Raw genomic sequence first — 25,395 nt, forward strand, 5'->3', positions numbered from 1 at the left:
CCCGGGAAGCGGATGCGCGGGAGCGGCGGGTTCCGGCGGAAGGGGCGGGCGCGGCGCTGGCCGGAGGAGTTTCCGCGCCTTCGCCTGGGTGGCGGGGCCGCCCTGCGCCGCCCGGAGCCGCGTCCCGCCGCCCCCTCCCTCCGCTCCCCGCTCCCCTCGGGCCATGCTGCTGCCGTCCGACGTGGCCCGGCTGGTGCTGGGTGAGTGAGTCCGTGAGGGCCCGGCGAGGTCTCCGGGGCGCGGGAGGCGGCAGCCGCGCCCGGGGGACTCTGCCGGGGATTGTCAGCCGCCGGCAGCGCCCTGGGCGCGGCGGGAGAGCCGGGCGGCTGCGCCTTTGACCCTTGACCGCGTCGCGCCCGTCCCCCCAGGCCGGGGTTGTCAGCGCCTCCGCCGCCGAGGCGAATCCCCGGGCCCCGCGGCCTCCGGGCCGTCCGCTCGCCCCCTCCGGCCCTGTGTCTAGCGGGAAGCGAACGCAGCTCGATCTTGAGGGACGCCGGGGCCTCTGGAGCCGCCGCGGGCGCAGGGGAGCCCGGCGGGCCGGGCCGGGCCGGGCCGCTCCCCGGCCGGTCTGGAACGCGGGTTCTCCAGGAGCTCAAGGGAACGCGGCGGTGTCCGGTGTGCACCTGCGGGCAGGCCTGGGGAAGGGGCTTCATAAAGCGCCTGATCGCAGGGGAATAGACTGAGCGGTGACCTCATTAGTGTTTATAAATGTGTAAAGGGTGAGTGTCACGAGGATGGAGCCAGGCTCTCATCGGTGACAACCAATGATAGGACAAGGGGCAATGGGTACAAACTGGAACACAGGAGGTTCCATTTAAATATGAGAAGAAACTTCTTCTCAGTGAAGGTGACAGACACTGGAACAGGCTGCCCAGGGAGGCTGTGGAGTCTCCTTCTCTGGAGACATTCAAAACCCGCCTGGACACATTCCTGAGTAGCCTCATCTGGGTGTTCCTGCTCAGGCGGGGGGATTGGACTGAATGATCATCCGAGGTCCCTTCCAATCCCTGACATTCTGTGATTCCGTGGTTCTATGAATACAAGGATGATCCACAACACCAGAGGCAGCTGGGTTGAGGTTCAGCTGATCTTTCTTTTCCTCCTGGTTTCTGTCACCTGTGAGGCTGCACTGAGAGTCCGGGTTTGCTCAGTGTCTGTGGAAGGCACAGAGTAAGTGTGTTCAGGACATTGGCAGCAGACTGATTTTTTTTTTTTTTTTTTAATTACTTCATCCTTTGGATTATATGGATACTGCCAAAGATAAGGACAAACGGATGGTAATCAAAAATATGACCCACATATTTATGTCCCACACATAAACATCTGTTGGCACAGGTGCCGAGATTCCCTGGCAGCCTGCATGGTGAGATTCTGTTTTCAGTTGTCCACAGGTTTTTTTAATCCAAAGCCATTAAGGTTGAATCTTTTCTTCAGTGTTCCTTCAGCACAATTTATTTTTAAATACTACCTGCAATGTTTCTTGCTACTGTCTTGAGTAACAAGCCTAGTAAGAGATGAATGTTTTTATTGTTGTGAAGTAATAGGGGATTTTTAAAAACTCTCTGCATTGTAAAAGATTTAAAATCATGTAAGGGAGATCTCTCACTGTACTTTTCTATAAAAAAATCAAGTTACAAGTTGATGGGTAGAAAGCTTCTCTCGCATGCTTACCAGCGACTTGCAGACGTTCTATACAATCTTGGCAATGTCTTGTATACTAAGCGTGGTCCATCCTGTCTTGTGTCTGTTGTGGCCCAGTGTGTGCAGCGTGTCAAGAAAACTTCTCAGCAACCTAAGGTTGTAGAACCAGATATTCCTTGTAGCTATTTTTGCCTATAATAAGGATTCCTCTTCCATGAGGCATCCCTGAATTTGAGTGGATAAACAGGCTTCCCAGGGCAGCTCCTCTTCCATCTCTCTGTTTTGTCATTGTTTTGTTTTTATTTGTGTGTGTGCGTATGGGGTTTTTTAAAAATTTTTGTTTTGTTTTGTTCTCTAGATAAGTCTTTCTGGTGCTGTGAAGGTTTATGTTTATTAGTTCAAGAAGCAAAACTGAAATTATAAGATGAGCTCACCTATAGAAAAATACATAAGAAGAAAGTTTATTTTTTTTAATTAATGTAAGAGTGAATGTGTACTATGAGTTGGACTTGTATCTCTACTTTTCTTAAGACAGAACAAAATATGAAATCATTCCTAGTTAAGAAGGTCCTGTGCCTATTGTGCCTTTAAGTTGGTTTTGGTGATGTTAAAGATTGTGTCATTATACAGTATGTGCACAAGCAGTTCAGTTGAGTTGCACAGATTATCTTAATTAAGGCATTTTTAAACTTTGGAATGCCTTATTTGCAGGAAATTGGTGTATGTGCCAGATGTGCCAATAGGCAAGCATTTGGTCATCCCTTGCAATACTGTAGTAGTAGGTTCAAGAAAGAAAAGTTGCAATTTTTTACGTAGGTGTCCAGATGAGTTTGACTGTAAGAACAGCCATAGCAGCACAGATGAAAGCTCCACCTGCCCCAATACCCCATGTCCCATCCTGGCCAACAGTGGATGGTACAGCAGATAGGAATAAGACTGGTGTATAATTGCATTTCCCCAAAATACACTTTCAGCTTCCAGCAATTTGTGGTTTGAGAGTTTTCTAGCAAAATGTATTGGAAAAATTAAGTAGGACAGCCCTTTCCTTTCCCAGAGTGCCACTAATGTTTTCTGTCGGATAGGCCAGCTCATACATCGTGATTAAACTCATGGTGGTTATTCCAACTTTGCTTATTTGTTCAAGACCTAAACAAGGACTTATGTGTCTGAAATATTATCTGTTTCATCCAGCTATACTCAAATCTGCTGAAAGACATTTGTCTTCATGTGAACTCAAAGGCTCTGTTTTTCTATAGGTATTCCTGAACTGAGGTGGACCATTTTGGGGGTCCATTGAAACAGATACGCTAATGTATATCTATATTTTTATATATATATATGTCTCCTGCAGTGCATACTTGGGCACATGTTTTATCCTTTCTTTAAAACACCGTATGTTCAGTTCTGCTACAAGCAAGAAAGACATTTTCTTTTGTGGTTCTTTGTTCTAGAATCCTTCATTCAGATTGGTCTATTTCTGTCTTTTAATGTTTAGAGTATTTGAAGATTAAAGCAGGCCTTAAAATGTTTGATTAAAGCAGAACATATTTGCTGAGAAACGGAGTTTTAGAAAAGTAAACCTTTTCAGTATATTTCCTGTTAGGGTAACTGCTCAGTCCTGGGGGGTATGCAGGGCACAAGTTGCAGCCTGTACGTCTATTAGAAATGGAAATTACAGTAAGTGGGGGGGAGCCTTTTTGTTATTAACTTTTGTACAATACAAATTTTTTTAGTAAATTTTATACATGGTTGTAACAGCTGCACAGGTTTTACCTGCTTTGAAACAGGAGGATGTGTGGAGAGTTATTGTTACATAGCAGTGCATTTTATTGAGAAAGTATTGTAGAATTCCACTTAATTATCAAACTAGGTTGTTCAGCCCATGTGAGAGTTAGTTTAACTCCTTAGCCAAGAACTTTTGTGTTCTTGTCTGTACAATGCTGTCTGTACTGAAGGTCTATCAGGAAATGTTCATATTGCTTCACTTCCAGTCTTGAATAGTTTGTAAATATAGTGTAATATCAATAATATTTCACGCTCTTTCTGGTTTTAACTATTAAATATTTTGCAAGATATATATTCTTTCAAAATAACTTTGCTTTCTTTGTCTAGCACAGAAATCTCTACCTGATTATTTCAACACTGTATGCAGCTGGTTATGTTAGTGCTTTGATACCTATTGAGCAGAAGTAATGAATGAAATAGTAAAATTTTCCATCTGATTTATTGCAGGGTATTTACAACAGGAAAAGCTCCTAGCTACCTGCCGTGAATTTATTTTGGAAAGCTCGGATTTGAAAGAATATGCAGAGCACTGTACAGAGGATGGGTTTATTCCAGCCTGCTTGCTGGTGAGTTTATATTTGCAAAGCAGAAAGTTAAATTGTCTTTCAGCCATGGAAAAGCAAATTGAGATTTCTCAGTGTAACAATTACTTCCCAGATGCTGCTTAAAATGTTTAGTTAGATCGTCCCCTCTGGTTTGGGGTTGGTTTTTTTTGTTTTGGCTTTTTGTGCGTCCTGTGGTATTAGCAGTTGTTTGGTTTCTAGTATTTAATCTTAGTAAGAAACATTTTAGTGTAAAATATCCAAATCAGTTTCAACACACTAGGTTTAGTCTTTTTCTTTTTAGCTTTGAGGTTGATTTGTAGAAGGGTGTTGCAAGGGTTTTAATGATTTTAGGGCTGCTCTTGTAATATATTGGAGACTGCCTTCCTATCCTAGGCATGAAAGCAGTCAGTAATGTTCCATTTCAAGTACGTATTAAATATTTAGGTAAGGTACCTCAGCTTTATCTAAGGCTACTAAATTTTGTTGACAAAAACTGTATTTCAGTTCAGTTTCCTCTTTGATCAGTGACATCTGCTTTGTCCCAGGTGAAATGTAGAACTTTTGGTGTGCAGTGTGTAGCTACATATGTAGACACGTGCACGTAGCTACCAGGTAATTAGATACTTTGAATTTTTAACATCTACAAAATGGGATCTTTAAAGTAGTATACAAATTACAGAGTTTAGATATTGCTATGTATCAACATTTTAATATCGATGTGTGCATCTTCTTCCTGTTCTCTATTTCATTCTTCTAATCTGTACTTTGGGGGTAAGGAATTTAGAACCAAGCCGTGGCCAGCAAAAATTAGAAAAACCAAATGTACATAGATTATTCAGATTCTTAAAGCTTTTAATTATCGTCCTTTTCTCAGTAGAAGCATTTTTCCATTTTTATGGAAAAGTTGTGATACGATAGTGTCTTAAAAAATTCTCACTGCAGCTCAAAATACTTGCAATAAAGGGCTGTATTTGTAGAGTTTCCACTAGCAAACCAGACAAGGTAAAACAAATGATAGTGGTCACCTTAAAATCTTGATTCTCTTCCTTTCACCTAAAATACAGAAGAAGTAAATATAGTGTGAAAGTTAATTCTGTGTGATGGTTAAGAATTTTACTTTAGACAGAAGTTCTCTTCATATTGCATCTTATAGCATGGTGCCTTCCAGGATGATACATATTCATTACTGTTACAGATATTCATCTTTTTTTTTGTTGTTTTTATTCCATTATGACAAAGGTGAGTGGAGGTCATGCAGCTCTAGCAGTGTTGTGCAGTGAGATCAGACATTTCAGATTTTGTGTTTGTAATAACATTTTGTTCCATAGATTGCTCTCTACCTAGTTTGGGACAACTCAGCACCAGCAACATAAAGTCCAGTTCCTTGTGTTGAGGGTCAGCATGGTGTAATCTTCTAAAGAACTGCTTAAATATAATATGGTATATTAGACAAAGTGTAAGTTATTAGTGAAGATGCTAAGATCAGTATTTTTTTTCCAGTCTCTATGTGGAAAAAACTTGACAACTATCCTTAATGAATATGTAGCCATGAAAACAAAAGGTAAGCCTTCAGAATGAGATTTTCTTTTATTTTTCTTATCTATTTGTCGTGAGCTCCTTGAGGAAGAGGTGATATATCCATTTGCATATAGACTTAGAACGATCTATCATCTGTGCTAGGAGCTGAAGGTTTCCATGCTATGCCGACAACAGTCAATTAGATCAGTGTCTTGTGAGCAAAATTAATTGATGATCTTAGTTTGGATTTACCAGCATATATTTTCACTTCAAATTCGAGCAGAACTCCTAATGTAGTAAAGCACAAAGATAGGATAAAATGTCCAAAATGTCTGGCTGGTAAAATTACACTGTTTATGGTTTATACTATAAATAGGAGGGAGTGGTGCTGGTCTCCACTCTCTGGTGACCGGCGATAAGACACACGGAAATGGAATGAAGCTGCATCAGGGGAAGTTCAAGTTGGACATTAGGAAAAGGTTCTTCACTGCAAGGGTGGTTGGTCACTGAAACGTGCTCTACAGGTCCCAGCACCAACCCTGTCCAAGCTCAAGGACGCCGCTCTTAGTCGTCTGGTTTAGTTTTAGGTAGTCCTGTGAACAGCAGGGAGTTGGACTCGGTTATCCTTATGGATCCCTTCCAACTTGAGATATTCTGTGATTTTATGAAATAACCAGGAGGAGTCCTATTGTGTTAAATATTTTTTGTCTTTTTTTTTTAAACTAATTACAATCATTTCAGAATAACTTTTTACTTTGTATGAGTATTAGAGACAGGGAGCATTTCCTGGGTTTAACAGCAGTTACTGATTTTAGCGGTGCTTGATTCTAGGATTTGCAATTTAAGACATACCATGTTTGGAACACTTCTGAATGTTTTATTCTTTTCACACTAGGTTTAATAGAAATGGTAAATAACATACAAACACAATTTCTTCAAAATACTTTGTGCTTGGCACCTTGAAAAACTTCAAAACCAAATCTTTCCATTTGTACTTTAATGTCCTGTGCTTCAAAAATACCAAGTGTTCTTACCTGTTTGGGTGACATCTTAAAATGAACCGTTACTTTTAAGGCCGGTCTGCCAGGTTACGATTTTCAAAAGCACGCAAGTGACTTGGGAATATGAATACCGCTTCCAGAAGTGAGTTAGGTTAGGTTAGCATGTGTTTGCCCAGGAGTCAACACAATGTGCAGATTCCACTAAGAATTATCATCATGAATGTCTTTGCCTCAGTTTCCTTTAGGTTTCTAAAACTGAGAACTGCATCCATGATGAGTGTGTGTTCATATCAGTCAAAGTTCTTAAATTAGGAGTTAGGGCTCTCTAATTAACAGAATATTAAGAAGGTGACTGGACACTTTAAGTTATATGATGTCTGAAGCACCCCATAATAATTATTTTTGCTTGTCGTTTTACATTTTCTCATCGTGTATCTGTTTTAGGCATCTAAAATGTCGGTTTGTTTGTTTTTAATGGTTTATTTTAGAAACAACAAATGAAGTTCCAGCAATGATGTCATCTCTGTGGAAAAAACTAGACTATACACTTTCTCAGATCAGGTAATATAGTTTTGAAATCAATAAAGTAAAATTTTACTCTTAAGAGTGGGCCTCTGTGTTGAGCAAATCCCCTTATCATTGTATGAGAATGGTTTTGTGCTCTCTTACCTCTGAGAGATGGTGAAAAAGAGGTATGTGAGAGTTGATAGTTGAGTAGCCAGTTCAAGATGTTAAGGCAGGACTAGGGGATAGGGAGGGCATTAGTGTGAGTATGTGGCCTTCCTGTAATAAAACCGTATAGTATGACTTATTTAGGATCTGATACCATTGTGGTTACTTGGTCAAAAATGTAACAAGCTTGATTTGGAGGATCTGTGACCATTGTTTGAAAAAATAAAAATAACAATCAGTAGATGGAAGCTTTCTGAAGTCATGTGTGGTTGGGACCAGCCCGACATTAACCACATAATAGATACTGTCACACTGTGTAGCTGAGTGTTTCCATTATGCTCCTTTTATTTATGTCACCTGTTTTATTTTTTAGGAGCATGCAGAATTCCACAGGATTTTCTGCTAATCAAAGGAGTAAGTAACTGAGCCAATTCCATGGGGTCAATAGGCTTTATGTTCAAATCACCTGTTTTGGCAAATAATTGGGGCATGCTGCGGCAATCAGTAAAGCATCCTTACTCTTAAAGTGTTGTCAAATCTCTTCTGCAGTGGTTTTTTTCAGCATGTCTGTTGTCGTCAGTGGGGTCTGTGGATTACTGTAATGATCAAGAAAGGAAAATAAGAAAAGCTGAGCTTTTTGCGAGGGTCTTAAATTCTCTATATAGCATTTTCTTCTCTGTTGAAAACTTTTTAGTAGTTTACACAGTTAAAATATTTAAAAGCTGGTGCTTCAGTCCTGAAGCTGTTGATTTAATTTGTAGTTTATAGAGGAACTGAAAACATAACCAGTCTAACTATGATGCAGTTTCATTTCTGTAGAAGTGGAATATAAACATTTATTACCATTTTAGAGCAATTATTTTGTATGCATACAAACATATTTAAGCAAAATATGAAAGGATACTTGTCCTATCTAGAATCGTTTCTTTCATTACAAAAACTGCCAAATGAACCCTCAAAAAAGAAAACTTATTTTACTTAAAAATAAATTTTTCTCTCTGTAGTACTTCCGAGTAAACTGTGTGAGAAGAGAGAATGTGAAATATAGGTAGCGATTGTTCTTGGATCTGAGATTCACTATATTGGGTGGTGTTCTGTTATTTAAATTTCATATTTAGTCTGATAAATAAATTCAAACTCTTACGTTGGTTTAGCTATTTCAGTTAAGGTCAATTATATGAGGGGTATATTATGTAATTAAATATAATTTTGTTACGATTTATTCCTGTAAATATTGAAGCAGTGACACGAGCATGGTTACAATGTCGATGTAAGTTCTCTATACATCTTGAATTATTTTGGCTCAAACCTGTAACACAGAAAACTTAACTTTTTGAGTTTCACTAATTAGTTCTTGAAGAACAAAAAAGTTTCAATGGAGCATCTTTAATTACATCTTGGAAAATCAGCAACCTTTTAAAATTCCTTTATCATATATTTTCATCTTGTCTTTATTATCTCCAGCACGTACAAGAAGTGGAATTGTAGAAATGAAAAGACAGAGAATGCTTCAGCAATCAGCTCCTGCAAACTCAGGATTGTTGTTGGTAGCCCATCAGTCAGGGCCACAAAATTCCTCTCCTATTGTTTCCCCTCAAGTTATTCACAGACCAGCGGTAAATCCAAGCGTGTCACAGACAAGACTGAATACGTTGTTTATGCACCCATCACAAACCCAAGAAAGCAAGATCACCAGTAAGTTGCACACATTTTAAACCTTTTTTAAGGTGAAAAAATCTATGGATATAGATGGAAGTTTTCTAAGAACAAGGCTAATCATCTTCCACCAAAAAAGTTCCAGAAAATTCATGCTCTGTTGCCATAGCTCTCCAAAGTGGCTAGGAGTGCCCAAAAGAGAAATGGCTCTTCCATACTTGCTTGCTAATGTGAATTCAGAGATCAGAAGCGCATTATTTTGTCATTATTCTGTCCTGTGTTCTCACCTAAAACAGTTATTTTGCAGATCGGGATGATCCACATCAAGTGGATGTTTTTCTCAGGGTGTATTTAAAAGGAATAGTTCTCGTTTTCATTATAATACCAAATGATTTTATATGCATTTTCAGGAATTGATTGGAACATTATAAGTGGTATGTAGGTTTCTGTAGTGCTTTAACAATGTCACTGGAAAAGTTACTGGCATCATGATTTTTTTTTTTCTTTATAAAGCAGGAGATTTCATACACATTCAAGTTCCAGCATCACAAGAACGAAAGCTTCATTCAAACTTGCTTTCTCCAGGAAGACGAAAAAGGTAAACGCAGTTTTTTGTTTGGTTTTGGTTGTTTTGGTTTTGTTTGTTTTTAAGATAGTTTAGTGATTATGCAGTGTTCTAACCTAGTGTAAATTTTCTTAGATGGTAGAGTGTTTCAACGCATTTAAGATCCACTGAGAGTGGCCAGTGTGTGATGTTTCACAAAGAAAGGGAAAGTCAGAGAACATCACATTAGACTGATAGGAGGCTAGTTGTGCTTCTTTATTCCATGTAGCTGATCTTCACATTATTCCAGTATTAGACATAATCTCAGAGCCTGAGATTTAGTATTCCTGCTAAAATATCCTTATCAATTATGAAAATTCTCAATATTGATATAAATGTGTCTTATCTGTTTTTAACTTAGAAAAAACTATTGGCTTCAGTAAATTTTATCAGCAAAAAATTTCATATTGTACTAAAAGTGGTGTGAAAAACTGTTCTTTTACTAGTTTTGCATTTTTTATTCTTTGATTCTAACATCCTTTTGTTTTTAGTGAGTTGACTGGTCTCTTTGTGTTCTGTTTGTTGTCTTTATCCCTGAACTAAATCCCAGTCAGTGGTTTTGTTTTATCATTTTTCCAGATCCTTACTCATTTATACCTTTCCGAGTCCTCTATTCCTGCATGATTTTTTTGTATATAAGTGATTTTATTGCCACTACTGATTGATGGTTTCAGAAGAGCCTACACTGTGATTTCATATAAAGACATTCCATTTTCTATTCAGCATCTAAATTCTTATGCGACCTAAAATTTGTTTGTTTCTTTGGAAACAGCTGCTCCTTGAGAGATCTTTATTTTCGGTGGTGATGCTCAAATCTTTTTCTTGAGTGGGAGATAATGAGAACCTATACCACCAGTTAAAGTAGCGTGTACTGGAGAGGGGAAAATACTGAATAGTCAGCATGGAATTCAATTTACCATTGTGCTGTTTACCCACAGTCGGTATGTTTGTTTGTAACCTCTATGAATTGAGACAAAGTATACGCATATGACATAATGTAACGGGTATTAATATCAGATTTTATTGTATTTCCAGTATGTAGTTAATTTTCTGTTGATTAAAATCTTTTGTTTGCTAAGAAGGAAGAGAAACACTTGATTTACTGACCATTAAGTATATTGTTTGCTATGTTCTCACAAAATACATCATAAATTTCCTGGAATGTTTCAGTGAATCTCAGAAGAGGAAAAGCATCGCAACATCTGGACCTCTTTCAGCAACTAGAAGTTCTCAAGACCCTGAGGAAGTAATAACAGAAAAAGAAACTGAGCCGCTTGAAGAATTCATAGATGGTAACTTCCCAGTGAGTATATATTTATGGAAGATATTTGCATTTAAGAAACACATTCAGACTATGGAGAACTAGTCTTTTACATCTTGTTTGTCTTGGGTATTATAGAAATTGACTTTAGAAGATAAATTTATTGTTTTGTATTTGAACTAGCTCTTGTGTGTACTAAACTAGTTAGGATGGCATGGCTATGTAGAGGATTTTTTTCCTTGATTTATTGGCTTTGCTAAGATGCCTGAAAGCTGTCAGAATACAGTAATTGTTTAGAGAATGGAAATCAGAAAGCACAATAAGCCTTGCAATACTTTAGGAGAATAGAAGTACAGGAATGTTTTGGGATGATTTTCATAGCAGTGTCATCCAGTCACGAATCGGCTGTCTCTCTGTTATAAAGAGTGTTCTCTGTGTTTGATTGTTTTTTTGTTTTTTTGGTTTTTTTACCAGTAAGTTGGAAATTCATGCTCTTTTTCTAGTGATGATGAAAATAGAAACCTGACCACTTTAATACTGTGTTTTGCAGCAACTGGTTATTGAAAATGCCAGAGAAAAAATCCTGAGCAACAAATCCCTTCAGGAGAAGCTTGCTGAGAACATTAACAAAATCCTGGGCAGGTAATAAAAGGAACCTCTAAACTTGATATGTATTCTTATTTGATTTATTTTTGAGTTCTGAACTAATGACTAATGTGTTCCAGTGATGGCAATGTCACTCAGGCCCCTAAACAGACAGACAGTGGTCCCACGGAACAGGAGACTTCAATTGATGAAATCCTTGGACTTCAGGTAGGTGTGAGATGTCCTGTTTATGTTTTTGGAAGACCAGGCACATGAGAGTGATGATATTTGAGATTGCTCTCCTCTTCTTTCTTTTTATTTGTTTGTTTTACCATACAGCTAAGTCTGTCTAACAGTAGCTGCTGCCCAGGGGTGGTTCCACAGCTTCCCTTGCACAGGCATTAACTCTGATCTTGTGCGGTGGTGGGCAGGCTGGAGGAGCTCAACTGACAGGGTACTGGTATTTTGCTGGGGTTAATTTTGAGCCAATTTAGCACTCTGAATTCATTCCCCTTGCCCGTACAAGATGGCATAAGCATGTGGCAGGGTCAGAAGCCAAGGGAGTAGGATGGTCTCTGGCAGTGCTCAGCTGTTACCCACAGTCACCAGCTGCCTGCTTATCACTGCATCTTCAGTACCAGTGATCAGGTACCATCTTCTGACTGGGGATCGGATTGTTAGCTTTGTAAAAGAAAAAGGAATTTAAAATACCTTGTGGTCTCCAAACGCGTTTAGTCTGATTTGATTTTCTGATTTGCTGTAATATAAACTTGGATCATCTAGTACAGCAAGAGAAATTGTCTTTGGAACCTAAATAAGGATGCTTTTTCTTAAAATTTAGTGTTGTCTTGCTTTGGGAGGAAATGTATATTCTGCTTCTACAGCCTGAACTTCTAGTGTTCTCCCTTCATTCTCCCACAACCCTTGAGCTGGCAGTCACAGAGTTATAAAGGGGACTTCATGAGGGAATGATAATCTTCATGGCCCTCATGAAAAGGGTAGGAGAGTAGAGGCAGTTACCTGTTTATGAAGTGGAGGTGTCTGTTTCTTAAAAGCTGTTATTCGGTCATTTGGTAATTTTTTTAGGTCAGTTTTTGTCAAAATACAGAGTGAAAAAGCTGTATTCCACATTTCTGAGCAGAACAAAATCAAAGCACTTTCTCGGTTTAGTCAGAGTAGCTGAGACAAAATAATCAAGCATCGCATGTGTGATATCCACCCTTACAACTGCGATAACAAAAGTCGTAGAGTGCTTAGGGGATCTCCAGGAAGTCAGGAGAAACTTTATATTTGAACACTTGAATATGTTCTGAATGTCCTTCTAATTTTCTTCCTGGGCTGCTACCAAACAAGTCGGCTTGAATGAGGAACCTTAGAGCAGTGTCCTCTGTAGCTGTGCCTTCCAACTGCCTTCTACAGAAAAGTAGTTGGAAGTTATATTATAGAACATGTAATGGGTAAATGAAATAAAACTTCCCTTGGCTTAGCATTGTCTTCTAGATATATGCAAAAACAGGAAATTAGGGTTAATTTGGGGATTTTTTTGCCGGTGGTTGGCTAGTGCAGGCTCACAGCATTCATACCATCTGCATGAGCCGCCAGTGTAGCCTGAGATTTAGGCCCTCTAAACAGTGCTGGTCGTTGTGTAGAGAGTAGTCCAATATGCATGTGCAGGGTGTAATGTCTGACAAAGATGTTTGGGTTTGGGGGGACTTTATTTCATAAACTGCAATCACTCATATTTTTTAACAGCCATTAAATTTGTGGCAGAAATGTTTCCAGCATTAGTCTTTATGTTTCTGTGCTGAGCAGAAGTAATAGAACTAAAAACAATCTGAAGATAAAACTACTCTTGTCTTTATTTGAAGTTGTCGAAGGAACTGTCTAACAGTTCTGTATGTCTTGTCTTTTCTCAGGGTGAAATTCATATGTCAGAAGAGGCCATACAGGACATTCTACAACAGACAGAATCAGATCCAGCTTTTCAGGCACTCTTTGACTTGTTTGATTACGGTAGGGTGTATTATTCTCATTGTGCCGTTACTGTAAAGCCTCACGAATCATAAGTTTTCCTAAGTATTGCTTGAAGAAGCAAAGGTAGTGCAGCTGGCCCCTTTTGCAAGAGAAATGGACTGTATGGCATCTGTGTCCCTCAGTTCAGAATTAGATTTTTATATGCAATTATACATGACTATAAAGCACAGGATTTTCTTGTGGCTGAGATTCTGGTTTTGTGCTGGGTCAGTGATCATTCTATTGCTGTCGTTTTAGACTCTTCTGGTCTAAAGGGTGATAGTTCATGCCTGTTTTTCTTTACTGTTGTAAAATTTTTCTATTTATCTGATCAGCGATATCCTCATATAAAATTATAAGGGCATTTTTATGGTATTTCTGGATTTGTAATGAATATAGAAAAACAGTTATTTTGGTTTAGGATGGCATTTCTTGAATTTGAAATCTCCATGCTTCATTTAAAATGTAATAAGCGCTTTTGCGTGTAAAATGACATATTTAATCATTCTTTATTTTGAAAATAGGCAAGAGCAAGGTAAACAAGAACTTACCTGCTGGTATTTCTGGTCAGAATGGAGTAGAAAATGCAATCCTGGTGGAGGAGGATAACCTGGAAACTCTTGGAAGTTCTTTAGGAACAGAAGAAACTAGTAGATGTATGTGTTGTTTTTTGTGTTTGTTTTCTTTAAGACCTCTTCTCTGTTTGCTTTTCCGTATGAAAATATTTTCAGACAATTTGTACATTTCAAAATCTTTCTGTTTTCAATGGTAATATCCAATCTGACATTTACATTGCATGAATATGTGGATACACCTAGTCTTTTAGAAAGTTTCAGTCTGTAAATTTAACAGTAGCCCGCCAGCGTGTTTACAAGGTGTACCTTTATAAGCTCCTAAATGAAACCAAATCTGCAAAACTGTTTTCTCATTCAAAACAGAGATACTTTGCAGTATTCGTTGTGGAACACATCAAGAAAGATAGTATCTTGCGTCTAACCAGATAAATCTTTTCTTTCTGTTGTGTAACGTATTGGTTAATTAATATATAAAAAGAGTCATACGCTGGACAAAAGGTACATTTAGTCTGTCTACCCTGTTCTTGACAATAGTGAAAGTATATGAGAAATAAAGTCAAGAGGTCTTTATCCTGAGATGTTTTTTGTACTTCTGGAAGTCTGGTGTAGTGACTTGAGCCATTATCATATTAACACTTATGTACAAACTGATTTGCCAGATTGCCTAATGTATATAATCTAGCCATGCGTTTCATATACTTTTCACTCAGCTTGAAAGTAAGGATGAGTAGCATTATCCTCAGTTTCATGTGAAACAGTTTTCCACTGAACTGATAAGTTACTTCCAAAATGCTGTGTCTGTTCTAGTAATTATGGAGCCAATTCTCTGTTTTACAGGTGATAATTCTAGAGAATCGCTGTCCTGTAAAGGTTTCCCGTTAGGAGAAGCATCGGGTGTCTTGAAGACCAGCATTACTGATGAGATGGCTAAGAAAAATGCAACCAGCGAACAGTCGCATGGACATAGTAGACCAAGGAAGCAGACTGAAGTACTTGAAACCGTTACCCCTGAACATATGGGAGAGCTTGAAATCGCTTTTGACTCTGTGCCTGGTTTGACAGCCCCTAACCAGAGACAGAGCCCTGGTGGTGAATGTAACGAGCGCTGCGGAGATTCTTACGATAAAAAAGTGGCATCTGCGTTAGTATCTGACAGTGAAAGAGCTGTGGAAATGGAACAAGGCCCACTAAGTCAGAGTGCTCAAAGTACTCCTAATCTAGAATATGTTCATTCTGGCAGTCAGCGAATTTCTTTGATTCCATTGGCAGAAGGTACTACAGCCAGTGAAAATAAAACACATTCTGGAAGTAAATGCCACTTATCACCAAATACGTCGCTATCTGAAAATGCACTCACTAAAAGCCCTTCTGATGGGAGCCCTGGCCACAGTGTACTGCTGAGGAAAAACAGTTCTTCGATTTCTAGCCCATCAGCAGATGCAGGAAAAGAACAGGCTGTGACAACCGGTACAGCTGCCGCAGCTGGTGTTTTACTGGGGAGCTGCAGCCCCTGCTCTCACCGTCAGGAGCAGGGTATGCAGTCAGACTGTGCTGCCAGGCCTGCAGGGAAGATTTCAGATCTGGTCAAAACAGAGTTGCGACTTGAAGTTGTTGATACTTGTAACAAACCTTATTCAAATGATCAGCATACACTTGACAAGCCTTCTAAGAAAGATTTTAACCTCCCTTCAGCATTGTCAAACTCAGAGGGAACACAAGGGGAAATGCAAGAACCTTCATCTTCTACAAAAGTAGATGCTGATAATATGTATTTCTCTTCTGGTGATGGTGCATGTACAGAAATTTCTGTAGTATCCACTGAAAATGATCTTACTACATCTGAAATATGCCACTCTCCTCCCCCACAAACTGCATCCCCAGCAGAGGAGTCAGGTACCGAAGCCAAAAGTATCAGTGGTGTATCTTCTAGTAGTCAACCGATGGATGTTGATCCTTCCAATATAATGTCCCTCAAGATCATCATCAGCGATGATCCATTCATTTCATCAGACACAGAGTTAAATAATGCTGTTTCCAGTATCACAGGAGAAAATTTGCCAACTATAATATTGTCTTCTCCAGCCAAATCCCCAACCAAAAGTGCAGGCCTGTCCAAATGCCTGATTTCAGAAGACGCGGAAAAAAATGTGGATGCAGCTTTGGCAGAGCAGAATCTTCTTGTGCTTAGACCTAAGGATCCTGTGGTCACCTCAGTTAACGCTCAGAATGAAGATTGTGCTGCTTTTTCAGTTGCTGATAAAACTAATCTCTCCAAGGAAGGGGGATTTATACAGTTGATGCCAGCAACAAGCACAGCTTTTGGCAATTCCAACAACCTTTATATAGCCACATGTGTGGCTGACCCAGCTGCCTTGGGCACAGCTGTGACACCGTCAAATGTGGTTGTATTGCCCGGCAATTCTATGCCGCTTGCTGCCCAGGCTCCAGCTGTGCAGCAGTTACGGACTCCTCCTAGATCCAGCAATGCATTCGCAGCAAACCAGACTCTCTCCCCAAATTTCCCACAAGGTAATCTCATTATTTGAAAATGTGTTGTTTATATAGCTGCTTTTTATTTGTTTTGGTAAGTACATTAAAAGTAAACTGATTTTTTTTAAACACTGCTCTACCTGCCCCTTGAAACTAGCTGAGAGGTTTGTATTTTTTGAGTATATTAGTTGCTACTAAAAATGGAATAAGAGTCACTGAGCAGGCTGCTTTGGAAAACATAGCCTCGTATTTCAGAAGCCTAAATGCTATGATTTTAGCAGTGCTAAATTCAGGAAGCATATTTTGGCTTATAATACAAAAGATTCTGTTGTTTCAGCTAAATTAAGCAGTTTGTTTTAATAATATTCCTGTTATAAATAGAATGCTTTGTGTTATAGGAACCTATATTTAGTTTAGGTAACTGGCTGGATGTAGATACTCCTTCCAAAATTACTTCCTTGGTTTGTTTTGGTGCGTTTTCCAATGACCTCATCTGCGCTACAAGTACATTTAGACAAATTTAAAAGTGTAACATTATTTTTTTCCATTGTATAGAATCTCTGCTGGTGCAAGCATTTTTATTACTACAGTGATAAAATTTTAAGTGCTTTTTGAAATGTTAAACCTGACTATAAGGTGGTTATAATCAACACATTTAGGTTTCTTTCCAAAACTAAAAACTTGTCACAGTTATCCTTGAATTTCTTCGTGTAGTTGTTTCACCGTGGTCAGACAGAAGTCGGCGCAGCAGAACGTGTGGGATCTTGGTGTCCTGGCCTTTTCTATCGGGATTATTTCTTTATGCAACTGTTGTCTTGGGCTTTTTTCACAGGGAAAGAAACAGAAGTTTGCCCGTTCTTCTGCATTTGATATTTTTCCTGGTGGTGCTCATGTAACTGAAGAACTGTGTGGAATCAGTTCTTCTTTCACTCTTTGATTTTTTTTTTTTCACTTTTCAATTAATGTTCTATAATAGTTTCCTTTCTTTGTAATTTCTGTATATCTCACAGCCAGACACTCTTACACCCCTTTAGCATAACTAATGTAAAACAACTATTTTAACAATGATTTAAATAAGTAGGAAACTGGCTTAAATAGTCCAGATTAGTCTCTTTATGCTTTTTTTGTTTTAACAGCTGATCTCAAAACCACCAATTAACTAAAGTCTTCGTGTTCTACATTTAAACCTCCTATGAGCCAGGAATGTATATTAGATACCTCCATAAAGACAAAACTAACCTGTCCCAATTTCTGGTGTGCTTATAAGGGGAAGGGGATATGGGTGCACTGGAAGAAAAAAAATTCCACTAACAGCTTTTGAGCGTGCTAATTGGAGAGAATAGGATGCAAATAATAGTTAATATTTGTTAAGCAGCAAAGTGAGCTATTTAATGTTACTTTTTCTGGTTTTTTATAAATTAATTTAAAGTTCAAGCCTTAACATAGGTATGTTAATACTCCAAGCTTAATTGTGAGCCATTTCTTAAAAAGGAAAACAGACTTTAACTAAAGAATCCAAATTAAACTAAAAATAATTGCTACTTACCCGGTTTTCTAGTAGTGACATACAGTTAGGATGATGAAGTTTTTTTTAAAAAAAACCAGAGCTTTTCTTGCCATAGGTTTGACCATCCATAATTTTAAGAAATCCTGACTTCAAGCTTTTCTTTCACTGCAGTCTTTTAGTTTCTATATGATTTCAACACTTGGATGTTTTTTAGGTTCTGCCATTATAATCGCATCTCCAGTGCAACCTGTTCTGCAAGGAATGGTGGGAATGATCCCTCTGTCGGTAGTAGGACAAAATGGAAATACTTTCTCAGCACCTGCCCGCCAGGTAGCACATCAAAATAAATCTTATCAAAATAAAGCTGAAGTGATAAGGAGTCTTTTGGTAAATTATAACGGAATATTATGATTCTTCCAAGGTTCTCCATATGCCTGTGGCTAGTCCAGTGTGCAGCAGAAGTGTCCCAAAACTTCCCATCCCTCCCAAATCACAAAAGATTCCTGGAGCAAGAAACAAGACTAATACAGGTACCCACCTGGCATTCTGGAGAAGGGCAGAAGAAAAGTGGGGGTTCTAAATGCATGTTGGTTCTGAGTGATAAAGTTTTATAAATACTAGCGCTCCTCTGCCAGGTAACCGCTGGGATGGCTTTGAGAGAGGCCTGTAACCTGTAATTAGTAACTATATTTGCTCAATTTACAAAGAAGACTCCCAGCATATTAAATAATTCCAGATTTGGGGTCAGGCTTATTTTGGAAATTTAATGTTTCAAGGCTCTAATGCAGTTAAAGTACCATTCTTTATATTTCTTGTTATTTGTCATCTTATTAGTTGTAAGTACAGTTTACTGCTGCCGTCAAATGAAGCCACATGGAAATACAGAAGTTCTTAGAAGAGCATTTCTAAAAATTTATCAAGGAAAATATGTAATAGAAGTGTTGCATATTTATACAAAAAATGCACTCTTTCTGCTTCTTATTTCAGGTATATACTTCTGTATGTTTGAGACTTTGCTTCTTTAAATAGTAAATTGAAACAAGACTGGAGTTACATTCATTTCTCAGTATTGGGAGGGAGTAAAGAAAAAATAATTGAACATATGAATTGAGTTATGAGGGCAGCTCGTGCATTATCCTGTCTACCTCTTTTAAAAAAGAGTAGTCTTACACATAAAAATGAAAGCAGAATGAAGTTGCAAATTAAGAAAAAAACTAGGATGGTGTAGGTAGTCTGTGTGCTGGTTTGCTGACGGATAACTTGAGAGTTCCCTGTGGTTATTTCGCTTCTATTAATACTTGGAAATCCCTGCTGTGCATTTTCAAGTCCAGTTTAATGGGTTTTGTCTTGCCAGGCCTATGTATTATCTAAGTGTAGACAGCAAACAAGCTTCTTGTTTGTGCTTAGTTGGTGACCTTTGTTAATCTGTTAATCTGTAAATCTGAAAACTATGGCAAAGTTTTGTTGCTGGGTTTTTCTTCGATTCTCTGTCAGGTGAAATGTCATAAAATCATTTAGGTTGGAAAAGAGCCTTAAGATCATCAAGTCCAACCATAAACTTTGTGCTGCCAAGTCCACCTCTAAACCATCTCCTGAAGTGCCACATCTACAAATGACATTGTACTAACGGTGGGATGATTTACTCAGAATACGGTAGTTTATTAATGCTTCATCTGTTGTTTCAGGAAAACTGGTACCAAGTGTAGCTGAGCCTTTGAACCACACAAATTCTCGAACACAAAGGTCAGTAGTGCTTGGTATCCAAACTTTTTCCTGCCATGAATTTCTTCATCCTGTGTTGACTGGGAGGAGGACAGATTTTTCCAGTGGTGACATAAGCAATACACATCCCCCCCTGACTGTCTGCTAGGAGGATTGATGCAGATGTGTGCTAGTACCGGTGCCGTGACATTATTAATAACAAGCCTTTGCTAGAATTCTGCTGTTACTGTTCCTCTGTTAATTTTGTATGGCTTTGTGTTTATTTACACCCATCTCAATCATCAAATAAAAATTGTCTGAGCGGAGTCCAAGCTAGCAGAAATTACCCGTTACATTTACCGAAAGATTTTGATGACTAGCCCCTTTTTTAATATATTGATGGATATAATTTAATTTGTAATCGGGATAGGTACTAGTCTTCTGTTGGGCAAGAGAGAGAGAAGGAAGCAAGGTTTCGGTAGTAACTCTTTATCGTTAGTGGACTTGGGAAACAAAAGGATGTTGGAATGAGCAAGAGTGTAGAAAGAGATACGATGTTCTGTTTAAATATTAGAGGGGAAACATTCTTTTATTGTAACAATATACTTTAAAAAATCTACCTATCCAGAACTCAGGTAAAATATTGGAAAAGTGGAGGAAAACAGGAACAATAAAGTCAGCTTATTAAAAAAATAACCTAATGTCTACCACAGTGTACAGCATACATGCATGTAAAAATTAGTGATTCTTAAAAAGCCATAGAAGCAAGATTTGGGATAATGTCATCTTGATAATTCAGCTTTGTGTTAATTTTAATCAATCTCCAGGCATATGTTTTGTGTAGCAAAGAGAGCAAAACGTAATTTCTCATTCCTACCCTCTGTCTCATCTCAAACAAACTGCTACAGCCCACACCAGCTTTACTACCCCAAAGGCACCAAAGTTACCATCCCAAAGTTAATTTGACTTTTCCTTTTATAAACCATAAAGGCTGATCTGCATGGGGAGAATCTGACTCGCAGAGATGAATATGTGCAGAAGCTTCTCTTGGCAGTGCAGCGTAGGCCAGGAGGGCGGCACGGATGTAGCCGTGGTGTGAGCTGACAGAGCAGAAGTGTTTTTTCTTTGACATCACTACGGTGCAGCGGTGGCTTTTTCACACTGGTGTGGCTGGTTGGCAGGTGCAGCCCTGAGGAGTTTGTGTGTTGTCATCCAGTGCCCAAGCTCTTCCTCTTGCTTTGTGTCCTGTCACCCACAGCAGGTGCATGGTGGGGAGTACAAGGCTGTGATATCAGGCAGAATGTTCTGGCAGCCGCGTAGCCGTTTCAGCTCCAAGGGCAGCCAGAACCAGATTTCAGGATGGACTGTCCTGCCATGAACGTGCTCGGGTTCTTTTTGAACTCAAGCAAACTACCAGCATCCACAAATATCCCAGGGTAAAAAGTTCCCAAGCTCAATTACATGCAGTGTCCAAACCTCCTTTTGTTTTGAACCTGGTAGCAGTTTTACTTGATGCCCCTAGTTCTTCGACTGCAAGATACAGCGAATAGTTTCCTTTTGGTGGTTGTTTATTTGTTTGGTTTTTTTCCCCAGAGCTCTGTTGCATTTCCCCTCAGTCATGTCTCTTGCCAGGCTGAAAAGCCCCAGTCTGCCTCATTGTTCTTTGTACAGACCCTGTTTCATACCTTTTTGTCATTCTTTTTTGGCCTTCTCTGAAGCTTTCTGCAGTTGTCGTCCCTTGCTCTTGATCTTTGCATATTGATAAAACACTTACATTTAGAGAATGGAGGGAGCTTTAAAGGTGAGGGTGAGGACCTCCAGCCAGCCGAAATGAGCTTATGCAATAAGAATAAGTATGTTGCTGAAGCATTTTCATCTCATTTTCAGGACTGGAAATTCAGACAAGCTTATCACTGCAGAAGTAGCAAGGAAGGTAGAGGAGAACTTACCTGTAGCACCAGCAGAGAGCACAAGCTCAAATTCAAGACAAAGTGAAAGTCACAGGAGAGTCCTTTGCTTTGATAACGTCCTACCTGTTGCAGGAGGAAACACCCAAATTCAAACTACTAAAAGTTTATCCCAAAAAGAAAGAAATGAAAATACTTCATTTGCTGCCGACTCTGCATCATCCTCTGCTAAGGCACAGTCAGCAAAGAGAGAGAAGGATAAAACGTTGCCCAGAATTCTGTGTAAGCCAGAAGTTGGCAGCAACAGAAGCGCATCTGCAAAGGAGCCGCAGCCCGAGCGGAAGGTGGCAACTGCAGGGCTTCCACTAGATCCCTTCCACAAGACTACTGCAAATAAAGAAAATGAATTACGAAGAGATAGTGAGGAAAAGCAGAAGAACCAGGACACGACCAAACTCTCAAATGGCCAGCAAAGCGTTAGCTTGTGGAATGAGAAGACAGTTGCTTCGGTGCCGGAGCTGAACAAAAAGCAAGGGGCGCTGTCAAACGGGACTAGCAAATCTTCCGTGTCTGGTTCTTTGTCTTCAAAGGAGCCAAAACGAGAACCAGCTAAAGGTTCCAACCAAGGCCTATGCCTGTCAAGCCCGTTCACTAAACAGTGTGTGGAAATGTTGCAAGACATTCAGTGGCACAGCCCAACTAGTAAAACAGTTGAAAACGGAGAATTGCCAGTACCCCGTACACCGTCTGGAGTCGGGGACAGGCACACAGATGATACTACAGACAGCGTACGGACACCGACCTGTCGGCGCTTCAGCGAGGACAGCGCGACCCCCAGAGTGATGGTGCCCCCTGCTACGCCAGACCTGCCCGCCTGCAGCCCGGCCAGCGAAACGGGCAGCGAGAACAGCGTCAGCATGGCTGCGCACACACTCATGATCCTGTCACGGGCGGCCATCGCCAGGACTAGCTCTGCAACTCCCCTCAAGGACAACATGCAACAGTTCAGGTCTTTACGGAGCACAGTAAAAAAAAGGAAACTAGAGGACTTGAATGAGGGTGAGAGAAATTCTCGTTCTGCAAATAGGAAAGACCTTCAAAGCTCTCCAACACAATCAAAAAAGAAGAAAATAAAGGCAAGTCAGGCATTTACTTTTAATTTAAAATTCTAAATATATATTAGATATGTATATATGTTATTTATAATGGGATAGTTCAGAGCTGCTAATCCAAATTCCTGACATCCTGTTTATATTTGTCAGTTTTACTAATTTTGCCTCTTGAGCCTACTGTGAGCTATCGGTGGTGTTAAGATTAGCATAGTCTTCAGACACACATGAGTAATTCCTGCTGACTCTGCACATACCTATGAAAACCAAATTACTTCTCGAAACATGAATGAGTTTCTAAATTCTAACTTCAGTATAAATTTCTAGATTGAATGTAAGAATTAGGCCAAACTCAAACTAGGTCTTAGTAAAATTCAGCCTATTCTTGCCTCCTCATTTCCCACCAGGAAAAGGAATGCACATTTTGTGCATTCCCAGTCTCTCAGTCTACAGCACCGGGCCTTTGACGTGGGGATTTGATTTAATGGCAAATAGCAAAGGTGTGAGATGTGGAAAGGTGATGTATGTAAATAATCAAAAAGGAGACACAGTGCAGCTCTGTCATGCAGCACACCTAGGGTTTTTGTAACTAAAAATAAAAATTTACGAGTGAAATATTATAACTGAAAAATGCTCAGTTACTTGTACTGCACATGTGAGAAGGGCCGCAGGGCTGCGAGGCCGCGCGGAGCTGAACTCCGGGTGTGATGCTGATGTGGGTGAGCGCTCAACTGCTCCTGTCCCCCAAGCCCACTGTTCGTACCCGGAGGGTACACATAGCACCTCAGTGTCTGATTTTTGGGTGAGCTTTGTGCAGTTGTGTCTGCAAGGCAGATGGGAGGGTGAGGACAAAAGGAATGCATACAGACTGTGGTATTAACACAGCTCTTTTCCTCTCCCACAGAAAAAGAAGCTACCAAATTCTTTTCCAGCAGGAATGGACGTGGACAAGTTCCTGTTGTCTTTGCATTATGATGAATGAAGAAGTTGTTGAACTGTGACTGTCTGAAGCTGAGTATTGTTATGCTGAGGTTTTGCATGGGAAGAGAAGTTAATTCTGAGGAGTGAGTTGCACTTTCAGTGCACTGAATTTTCACTTTATAGCAAAATCATGCTGTTTCTGAAGCAGGTTGCTAAGTGTAAATATCATTGAGTTGGTATATGTTTATTTTTGAAAAAGCACTTGCATAATTATAGAGCCCTTTAATTTGCAAAATTGTAAATTTGTATAAATGTAATGTAAGAAAAGTTGTATGTTTCCTGTTAGACCACGTTGTCTGTGTTCTGCTGCGTTCTCTACTTTCCCCTCTGAACCGCTGTAGCCGATCGCTGCCACGGGGTGAATCTGAAGGCATTTGAAGTTCACTGTTGTGAGACAGGGCAGCCAACCTGGCCACTTGCCTTGTCTTGTTGAATCCCAAAGGGACTCAATCTTTGGCTGTAATGCGCTCATACTAACGCTCTCCTCTCATAGCTGTCAAACCCATGATGTGAGGCTTTGAAAGAGGTAACTACACCTGAGGCCAGTAAAACCTCCAGCGGTATTTCTCATCCGATGAAGCTTTTCCCAACTAGTCATGCAGATAGGAACTTGAACTCGTCTCAGTCTCATCTCTTTACCGGATTTGCTACAGAGGATGTCATTTGAATGCAAAAGCTGTTTTCAAACCATGTACTTGGCTGTGGGTTACCCCCCTATCCATACCCTGGTATGAATACTGACACTGTAGCAAAAGCCAGACCAGAATTTCAGTGTGTTCTATTGCAAGTGTCAGTTCTTTTAACTGTCATTTGTACTGTTGAGAAAGCATTTGTTAATGTCACTCATGCTTTTAGTCAGACATGGAAAAATTTGCATTTCATATTTCTGTTGAATGTTGAATTTTCATAGCTATTGTAGAAAAACTCTTCAAAACAGGTATAGGAGAAGCTCAGCCTCCATCTGCGTAAAAATGAGCATGGATGAAAATTACCACACCAAGCCTTGCTCCAGTACTGCAGAACTTTCTCTACTGGTCTTTCCTCCTGTTTTCAAATCGTTGAGGTCTTAAAAATGCAAGTTTTCTTGTAAGTAAGAGATCTGTACAGCAACAGGGCAATGTTTCAGATAGTTTATGAGGATTCCTAAGGAACAAATATTATGCAGTAGATGTTTATATTAAACCCATCCAATAACTAAGTACTGCATAGCATTTACAGCTTGAATAAATATTTTTGGTTTAATAAGAAGTTGTGTGTCTTGCTTAATATTTTGTAAGTCCACTAAGCAGCGTTGTGGACATTTCATAGAAAAGTCATGTTGATCAGTCATTTTTTTGACAAAAGAGTTCAGTATCAAACACTGTGTTCTAATAGCAGCAATTGTCAGAATGGCAAAAACAATCGTCTCTGCTCCATGGTGGCATTTCATGCTTAATAACATTCTGTCTGTTGATACATGGTATTTTTATACCTGCTATTTTTAAATAGATTTGCTATTTATTTGAGACATAGTGTAGCTCTTTCACAGGACAGCCAATATCCACCATTGTCTTTCAGTTCAGGTGATCTGGTACTACTAAAGATGAGAATTATCAGTTCACTTACACTTTCAAGGGAGAAAGCATCTTCAGTTCCAGGCTGCTGTCATATGGCAAATAATTTTTAGAAGAACAGGTATGAGAGCATGAGGGAAGGGTTTTCATAGTGTTTTTCCCCACGCTTCCTTTGCTACCTTTACAAGTATGGTCCTTCCCAGAAGAAGCGCATCCCACTACATCCCAGTTGAAGTACTAATGCCCCCTACTTTATGGAGGAAAATGTCAGGACAGCTAGTGGGGGAAGAG

At 39.5% G+C, this 25,395-nt stretch overlaps 1 protein-coding gene across 2 annotated transcripts; it reads left to right on the forward strand.

Moving 5' to 3' along the window:
* The first annotated feature begins 55 nt into the window (after positions 1-55).
* On the forward strand, positions 56-24,797 carry LOC135985719 (protein NPAT). Of its 2 annotated transcripts, none has more exons than XM_065629294.1 (18): positions 56-200; positions 3,874-3,992; positions 5,472-5,532; positions 6,979-7,051; positions 7,536-7,576; positions 8,627-8,857; positions 9,335-9,416; positions 10,593-10,725; positions 11,234-11,325; positions 11,409-11,496; positions 13,185-13,281; positions 13,806-13,937; positions 14,694-16,385; positions 18,068-18,183; positions 18,275-18,383; positions 19,539-19,596; positions 21,442-22,597; positions 23,475-24,797. In XM_065629294.1, exons 1-18 carry the CDS (start codon positions 164-166, stop codon positions 23,550-23,552), a joined length of 4,395 nt encoding a protein of 1,464 aa, XP_065485366.1. In that variant the 5' UTR covers positions 56-163; the 3' UTR covers positions 23,553-24,797. The 2 variants fall into 2 exon arrangements, with proteins under 2 accessions (XP_065485366.1, XP_065485358.1); XM_065629286.1 differs by having other exon boundaries at positions 9,332-9,416; positions 23,475-24,796.
* Positions 24,798-25,395: the final 598 nt, after the last annotated feature.

Source organism: Caloenas nicobarica, chromosome 1 (genome assembly GCF_036013445.1).
Source record: "Caloenas nicobarica isolate bCalNic1 chromosome 1, bCalNic1.hap1, whole genome shotgun sequence".
Classification (NCBI taxonomy): domain Eukaryota; kingdom Metazoa; phylum Chordata; class Aves; order Columbiformes; family Columbidae; genus Caloenas; species Caloenas nicobarica.